Source organism: Mastacembelus armatus, chromosome 14, assembly GCF_900324485.2.
Source record: "Mastacembelus armatus chromosome 14, fMasArm1.2, whole genome shotgun sequence".
Classification (NCBI taxonomy): Eukaryota; Metazoa; Chordata; class Actinopteri; order Synbranchiformes; family Mastacembelidae; genus Mastacembelus; species Mastacembelus armatus.
In genome coordinates, this window is record NC_046646.1 from 23594853 (window position 1) to 23603974 (window position 9122).

The 9122-nt window shown below is 45.0% G+C and overlaps 1 protein-coding gene and 1 long non-coding RNA gene across 4 annotated transcripts in view; one reads left to right on the forward strand and one right to left on the reverse strand.

Moving 5' to 3' along the window:
- LOC113142733 (rho GTPase-activating protein 7) overlaps positions 1–2536 on the forward strand; it is a 65080-nt gene extending 62544 nt beyond the window's left edge. For all 3 annotated transcript variants that reach the window (XM_026327916.2, XM_026327915.2, XM_026327917.2), the window contains exons 16-17: positions 287–460; positions 1434–2536. In XM_026327916.2, coding sequence (XP_026183701.1) covers positions 287–460; positions 1434–1542 — 283 coding nt within the window. In that variant the 3' untranslated portion in view covers positions 1543–2536. The remainder of the gene's footprint in view (positions 1–286; positions 461–1433) is intronic.
- Positions 310–8006, reverse strand: LOC117152719 (uncharacterized). Its single transcript, XR_004463206.1, has 5 exons — positions 7145–8006; positions 6929–6993; positions 3426–3592; positions 1394–1520; positions 310–442 (listed from the first exon to the last, which is right to left on the reverse strand). It is a non-coding gene; the product is annotated as an uncharacterized LOC117152719 (long non-coding RNA).
- Between the last annotated feature and the right edge of the window lie 1116 nt (positions 8007–9122).

Genomic DNA, 9122 nt, shown 5'->3' on the forward strand with positions numbered 1-9122 from the left:
TAGCTGCTGCTTGTAATCATTGTTTTAATCAGTCTGCTGAACATAGTTTCTCTTCTGCTGTGTGGTAACTGATGCTGATTGAACAAAGGACTTAACTGTTACAGGGAGCAGTTAGCAGCTTTAGTCAGAATCTGTTTTTTATTTTATTGCATTTCAAACAGTTCAGGAGACGTGCAGATCAGATCTGACTACAGGAAACTGCTAAAGACTAATCCCAGGAGTCGCTGTTATTTACAAGAAGCTTTTCTTCCTTCACACATTAACTCTTCTTCCTCCTCTTCCTCAGGACCTGGCAGGCAGACCCGTCCTCTGGACCTCTGTACCTGTCCTCCGTATCCACGGTGCACCCTGACGTTCAGGTGGAAGGGATCCGGGCCCATGTCCACGCCTGCCTGTACCTGCTGGAGCCCACAGGAGTCAGGAAGACCCAGCTGACACACCTCTGTCAGACAGACACCAGGTAAGTTATTTGTTATTTTCCAGTTCGCTCACATTTAGTGCAGAATGTGTTGACAGCTGTAAATGTGATGTTACAGCCACAGGGTGAAAAATACAGACCTGCACAAATGTGAAGCTTGTGCTCACAGAAAGAAGAGCTGAGCATCTGTTCATCATAACATGACGCTCAAACTGTGTTTTTCACTCTCCAGGTGGTGAGTGTCAGTAGATGCTGTTGTGATTGATTGGACATTGATTGATTGATTGACAACTTCTCCAGAAGTCCAAGATGGCAGACAAGTGTAGGTTTAATAGGCTCTGTGCTTTATCTGTATTATGGTAACGTTCATTTATTAGCTAATGGTGGTGATAACATCGTTAGTTTAAAGAGTCAACACATCACACACACTTTCAGAAGAAATACTGACTGATAAATAAAGAACGTTACCATAATACAGATGAAGCTCAGAGCCTATTAAACCTGTTTGGCCTTATCTGCCATCTTGGACTGATTGATTGACAACTTCTCCAGAAATGTCCAATCAATCACAACAGCATTTACTGACACTCACCACTTGGAGAGTGAAAAACACAGTTTGAGCGTCATATTAAATCATATTTCCTCATCATATATATATGATTGATCATGGTATTATGATAAACGGCTCTTCTTTCTGTGCAAACTTCACATTTGCTGTTAAAGTCCCTCCTTCCTGCAGGTCGACATTTTTCATCCTGTGTTTTTACGCCCCCTAGTTTGATTTCGATGTAATAACAGTGGTCACATCTGTGCAAGTGTGTGCAGTGTTAGCATGGCTGGCAACACAGGTGTAACCATGACAACACAGATGCAAGTATTACATCTGTGTTGTCATGGTTACACCTGTGTTGTCATGGTTACACATGTTATTGTGCAACTGAGCTTTATGTCTCCATGTAAATGGGACTTTCTGACCTTGTCTTCGCTGATCGGCATCTGTGTTTTTGTCTTCCAGGCATCGGTCACAAGACTGGCACCGAAAAGTGAGCGGACATCTCCTGGCCTCCGGCCTTCAGGCGATCAGGGACTCCTTCACAGCTGACTACAAAGAGACTAAGATATGAGGCAGTGCAGGAGTGGAAGCTGGTTTTGAAATACTCTTGCTCAACTTGAGTTTCATTTTTAAAGTCCTGTGAAAACCACGAGATTCGGAGCTCAGCAAGCAGAGAAGGTGACCTCTGAGGACTTCCCTAAGCCATTTGCTTCTCTTTGACTTTAGCTGAAGTTGCGTGGTGGGCTTGCTTGCTTTATTTCATCGGTGACCTTGCGGATTGCCAGTAGCACCCCGCGCTCCCCGCTGCGCCCGTCACGCTTCACAAAAAATGCAAACCAATGCCAAGCTTTGACAAAGCTTTTGACGAGAGCCTGAAAAGCCGAGGCCTGATGTGACTCCTCATTGAGGGAAAAAGCCAGAATGGAGCGAAGTGGTCACTGCAGTAAAGAAAAAAAAAAATCTTTCCTGCAGCAGCTGAAGGAGCAGGGAAACACACGGCGGCTGCCAGCACAACCACAGGAACTGAGGAGAGAAAATATCAGGAAACAGACATTTGGTTTCACAGGAAATGTAGCGGACCAGCATAACAAAGGAGACGCTTAACGCTTCACCTGCAGATGTACAGTACGCACAGCAGGAAGAGACGCTTTGGGTTTGCGCAACGCCACAGACCGTCAAGAACCGTCTCAGTGACTCTTTGCCCTTTGACCCCTGTGATTCTGACCTGTTCTGTAGCAGGACACTTGTGAGCGATATCTACCTCACCACGAAGCAAAGGTGTAACGTGACGGTGGAGAACCAGCCTTTGTGCGTTTCACAGACCAGAAGTTAACATTTGTATTTATTCCCCGTCCTTGTACAGTCTTACTTCCACTGGCACTTAACGAGACAAGCGCTGTCGTGAAGTAGCGCACGTACAAATGTAAATGTACACAACAGTTTAAGAACAAATTTCATATATTCAGATTTATTTAATTTGGAGCTTTCAGAGTCTTATATTGTTTGTGTGAAAACCAAATGTATCGGTGCCAAATGTCTAATTAAAATGTTTATTTCTCTCTCAACCTGTTTGTTATTGTTTTTTTCCTCTCTGCTCTATGTGCCAAACAGATTAGTGACTGTTTTTTTAAGGGGGGGGGGGCAGCAGGCATCGCGAAGGCGAGGCGACACACTGTGCCGCTGAAGCACAAGAGATTAATAAACCTGGCAGCGTGATTGCGCTGCAGACTTCCAAAAAACTGCCTCTCACCTCTTTCTCCTTTTCTTTTGCTCACAACACCCACTTGTCTCATTTGCATAAAGCTTATTTACATATCGTATTGATTCATCTCAGAGATCCGACAGTTAAATCACTGATAAAACACTCGGTGTGGAGGCTCAGAGTGGGAGTCAGCTGCTGGGCAACCAAATGTGAGGTAAAAATACTTCTTGTGGTAAAGACATCATCCCCAGTGTAAACAGGATTTTAAGAGGAATAATTTATGCAAATTACAAATATCAGAAGTGCCTGAAGGCATCTTTCATTTCTGTACAAGACTTTAAGTACCACCACCTAAACTTGGGATGAACTTGAGGTCAAAGGTTAAAGGCAAACTAAGGGGTCATGCTCACAGATTTGATCACATTCAACACAGACCTGTCAGATCAACTTTGAATAATAAACGATTCAAATGAGAAAGACAGATTGACCACGACTGCTTTTAACCTCTTACCTCAAGTTTCTCAGTTTTACAGCCTATTTACAATATTTGCTGCAACACATTTCCAGCCATAGCAGGCAGCTGTTTTCTGTGCACTGTACAGCAGCTGCTCAGCAGCAAACAGCAGACAGGCACAGTCAGACACCAGCTGCTGTAGAAAGTGGAAGATCCAGCAGCTAAAGAACCAGATATTTTCTCTAAAGGTGGTGGAGACAAACCCAGAAGTAAAAAAGAGGAATGAATATTTACTTACACTGACGGTGTACAGATGGACGAAGTAGAACCAGCATCGAAAGGAGCCAGCTGAGGTGATTAGGATCCTCCTAGACGACTTCCACTGGAGGTTTTCTGGGTTTGGATGGACCCAAACTCTGCTCCAACCTGATGATCCACTTTCCACTGGGTCTGCTGGATGTGTAGCTGGAATTACAATGGTCTGATACTCAGCTGAAGAAAGAAAGGGGGGGAGGGAGGGAGGGGCGGGGGGGAGATATAGATAGAGAGAGATAGAGAGCGGAGAGTGAGAAGGACCACGAGAGCAGAGAGAGAGACCTGACAGACAATGAGAAACCGGAGGATGAGACAGAGGAGGGAACAGAAGGAGAGAGAGACGACAGACAGCTGTAGAAATAAGAGGACACAGAGCGGTGGGTAGGCGTAGACCACGGACAGAGAGAGGAGAGGAACAGAGAGAAGAGTAGGCCCAAAGTGGCAAAGCACGACAGAGATAGAGAGCGCGGGAGACACAGGGACACGAGAGCCAGCAGCAGAGAGAGAGCGAGAACAGTAGTTACAAGACGGAGCCAGGAGAGAGACGAAGACGATGAGAGACGAGAAGCAGTTACGAAGAGAGATCACACAGAGAGCGACTAGAAGGAGGAGGAGTAGAGACACAGAGATGAGGACAGAGAGGAGAGAGAGAGTACACAGAGAGACAGGGACCGTAGAGAGGAGAGAGACACTAGGAGAAGAGCAGAGCAGAAGAGTAGCCGGAGCAAGAGATCGAGACAGAGAGGAGATAGCAGCGAGAAAGAGACGCGAAAGAGAGAGCAGGAGAACAGTCAGAGACAGCGAGAGAGAGCGACCCAAGAGAGCTAGACAGACGAGAGAAGACACAACCGAGGAGAGAGAGAGAGTAAAGCGACACACAGAGAGATACGGAGAGAGAGATAGACACCACAGCGAGACGAGAGAGAGACTGGCGCAAGACACAGAGAGACAGAGAGGAGAGAAGCCAGAGAGAGACAGCGAGAGAGAGAGAGACACAGAGAGAGAGACAAGACACGACATCAGACGAGGAAGAGAGAGACCCAGAGGAGAGACAGGAGCAGAGAGGAGAGAAAGCGACAGAGAGAGAGAGACTACAGCAGGAGCGACAGAGAACAGAGAGAGACACAGACAGAAGAGCACCGACACAAGAGAGTAGAGACACGTAAGGGAGGAACGAGGACGAGAGAGACAGAACAGAGAGATGACAACAGGGAGAGAGAGCAGATGAGATAGACAAGAGATGACAGGACAGAGAGAAGGACCAAGAGAAATAGAGAGAGAGGAGCACAGGAAGAGAAAGAACCGAGAGACAGAGTAGAGAAGCAGACATGGCAAGAGAGAGAGAGAAGAGAGGAAACGAAGAGAGAGAACAGAGAGTACTCGAGAGAGAGAGAGGACACAGAGTAGAAGTAGCGACGAGAGAGAGAGAGAGAGAGGAGAAGAGAGAGGACAGGAGAGAGAGAGCATCAAGAGAGAGCGACAGACGGAGAGAGAGACAGAGAGTAGAGACAGACGTAGAGCACGAGTGAGAGGTAGAAGGATAGAGCGAGAGACAAGAGAGAGACACACGCGAGGAGTAACGACAACAGAGTCGAGAGACCACAGGAGCGAGACACGAGATGACAGAGATGAGGACCGAGAGCGAGCGACACAGATGAGTAGAACGAGAGGAGAGACACACAAGAGAGAGACCCCGAGAGATGAGAGACAGAGAAGCAATGCACAGGAGAGAGAGACACAGAGAGAGAGACACAGAGAAAGATGCACCAGAGACTACAGAGAGAGAGCCGAGCAGCGAGAGCGGGAGAGACAACATGATCGGCGAGCAGAGTAGGACCGAGCGAGAAGGATGAGACCTAGAGAGAGAGAGACGAGAGATGACACAGAGAGAGAGACAGAGGAGAGACAAGAGTAGAGACAATGGAGGACATGAGAGACGAGAGAACGAACAGAGAGACAGAGAGAGATGACCGAGATACACGAGAGACAAGAGAGGACGACTAGGAAGAGACAAAAGAGACATAGCAAAGAACATAGAGACAGAAGAAGAGACAAGTCGACCGGACAGGAGCACAGAGATGACAGACAGCGAGATAGTAGATTACATACATAGAGGACAGATAGAAGAGATGACAGAGATAGATGACATAAGAGATACAGGATGATATACAGAGATAGAGACAGCGAGCCAGATAGAGTACAGAGATACCAAGAGAGAGACAGAGGCGACAGAGAGCAGACAGCTATAGATAACATAGAGACAGCGGAGAGAACAGATTAGAGACAGAGAGATCGACAGAGGAAGACAGACAGCTGACATTCTAGCACGACATATATACATATATATATACATATACATATATATACATATATACATATATATATATACATACTATATATATTATACTATATATATATATACATACTATATATATATACATACATATATATATATATATATATATATATATATATATACATACATATATATATATATATATACATACATATATATATATATATATATACATACATATATATATACATATATATATACATATATATATATGTGTGTGTATACGTGTGTGTATACATGTATACATACATGTATACATACATGTATACACATGTATATGTATATATATATACATAAAATAAACAGGAAAAAGAAAAAAAACTAAATATGATGAACTGATGGAAGAACGAATACTAAAAATTAAGTCTCACATACTGAATTACACATTTGAATATTTAAAGTAATAACTATAGTTATCAGCAGCTGGAACAACTCAAATGTGATGTGCAGTACATGTGGAAATACTTCTACAGAAAGTTGTATTTCCACATGTACTGCATCAGGCAGCTATACGCATCCATTCGAAACATCAGAACAAGTCGACCACATCTCCAGTTTGCAACCCAACAAGTCCCTGAAGTATAAAACAGTAACGTCTACACTCACTGGGCACAGGAGCTGGGGGGAGGTAACGACACCTGCCTGTCATCACACCTGTGGTTACAGCAATTACATCAGCACAGGTGTAGCCATGACAACAGAGATCAAGACACAGAGACAACACCTGCGTTGCCGTGACAGTGGTTACCTTTGTGTTTTTCGTAGTTACGCCTCTGTTGACAGCCACGTAAGTGGTTGCATCAACACAGGCATAACCATGGCAACACAAGGGTAATCACTTTCATGTTTCATCACAGGTATGATAGTTACACCTGCGCTGATGTCACCAATTCATGTTCAAACAGGTTGAACTTTAATTTCATTTAACATTTAACAATTTGAAAATTTGAATTAATGTGCGTTGAAATCCACCATGGTTATGTAAATACTGGACAGTAGGTGGCTGTCCAACATGAAAAGGAGGAAAAACAGGTAGAAAACATGGAAATAAGACATTTGTTTGTTTTATAGATTATTTTGAGTCAGCACAACAAAGACCACATGTCAAACTCCAATGAACTGCTGATTACCTGTGTCAGGTGTGTTCATCCAAGGGCAGGGACAGCTGGAAAACCAGGACCAGAGTTTGACACCCCTGTAGATAAATGTGCAGATAGATTAAGCAGGTCTTTGGGTTTCTACCTTTCACCTTAAATACATGAAACAGTCTAACTTAATTTACAAAATGCAGGTAAGTGCAGCTTTAAGCACCAGAGCCTGTTCACAAAGCGAAGGTCCTTACTCACCCACCGATGGTTTGCACCTCCACGACACCAGACTCCTCCTGAATTTTCTCCCAGAAGCGTCGTCATCCTCAGCGGGGAGGCCGCCGCCGCCTCCTCCAAACCACCGGACCACATCTCTACTCCACCCCGGGAAATGAGAAGGGGAGTAAATATCACCCGAGGCCGCCGGGCGATGAGCTCCGTATATCCCGCTGAGGCGGAGGACGTTATTGCTTCTGCAGGTGTTATTGGAGCAGCGGTGCAGGCTTCCTCCTCCTGGAGCGACTGTCAAAACACCTTTAACACTGTCCTTCAACAGCAGCAGCTCAGGAAAGAAAAAGAGGGAGTCTGTGCAAGCTTCATGAATATTTCATGAGGCTGCAGTGGGAATTATTGCCTGAGACGGCAGGACGCACAGGAGGATGATATTTCAGGAGTTTCAAAGATGGGTCACAGTAAGAACTCTTCTGACAACTATTGTGTGACGAATCCTGGAGTCGAGCAGCTTTCAAATCTATAGAAGTGCACGACTGTGTATGTGGGCAAAGGCTTAGCAATTACAGGTTTTAGCTGCCCCTGAGTGTGAGCAACGTATAATTAACTTCATCAAACGGTTTTGTTTGCAGCACATTTTGAGTTTCTGCAAACAAAGCCCACTTACCCACACGAGTCAAGAAAGGCAACGGCCCAAACTGTGGCTCAAAAACACAGCAGCTGAAGTCAAATGTAGTCTGAGTGTCTGTAATTAGAGTTAAAACACGCATCAAACCGTTTCCTGCTTCAGGTCTCAGTTAAAACTTATTCTAATGCCAGAAGGTGTTTGCAGAAAATGAGAGGTGCAGAATGTGCTGCCTCCTCGGCCGCCTCGCTGGAACCAATTTGTTGGCACAGCGGGGGGGGGGGGGGGGGGGGGGGTCCTGATGCAGAGGCAGAGAAAACACGGTGAGGTGTTCAAAGGTCCAAAAGTTTGGATGTGATCCAGAATGGATCCATGGAAAACCACAGAAACCTAACAAGCACAAGTCAGTGCTCAGAAGAAGAGAGAGAAAGACCAGCGGTCGTATTCACAAAACATCTGTGGGGCTGAGGAGCAGCAGCCAACCAGAGACTCCTAAAAAGAGGATCTCTAGGTTCTGAGTTTTCGGACTCACTTTCTCCAAAATCTGGGAGAAGTCAGAATCATCCCGGAGTCAGTGAACGATTTTAATGCTCGTGTTTGGACAGAACGATAATACCTTTTGTTAACACGACCACAGATCTGAAACCAAACTGGTGAGAGCGTAACAATCTGGTCAGCACCATCATCCTGCACCTCACAGCCTCAAACACGTTTCTCCTGTGACGTTTCAGCATCAGCTCCGGAACCAGCAAAGCCCAGACGCTCAGCACAGAGCGAAGATCTTAGGATCAGTCAAAAGTCACAATGAAACGTTTCCACAAGCTCGGACATCGTTTTAAAAGGGGCCTGAAGTTACTGCTCAGGTTCGAGTCCCACTGCTGAAGAAAATCAGGAACGAACCGTGAGGCCGACAGCTGCCAGAACAGGCTGCAGAAAATTAGCAGGGATGGAACCACAGAGACTGTGGGACGATATTTCTGAGAAAGGAGACTGACGGTGTCATTTTATATTTTACTTTGTCTTCGTCTTTTTAAACCAAAGATTGTCTCTTTGCAGGCAGGGAGGGGACACTAACGTTTCAAGACACCAACCAAGCCATTAAAAGTAAATCTGATGCTTTGGTTTAAAGGTAAAAACAGTAAAAATGAGACACATCAGAATCAGCTATACAAATATTTCATTGACCTGTAACTGTTGGCTCGTCACAATCAGGCACAATAGGTGACGATAAATGGGCGAATTCAGTGTTTGGCTTTGCCGGCCTGTAAATCACGACACATAAAACTGGATGTCGGCAGTTAATCTTAAATGCCAATAATTCAAGGCTGGAAAAATCACCCAGAGACCTGTGAGCAGTGAAAACGATTTATCTGTTGCAGA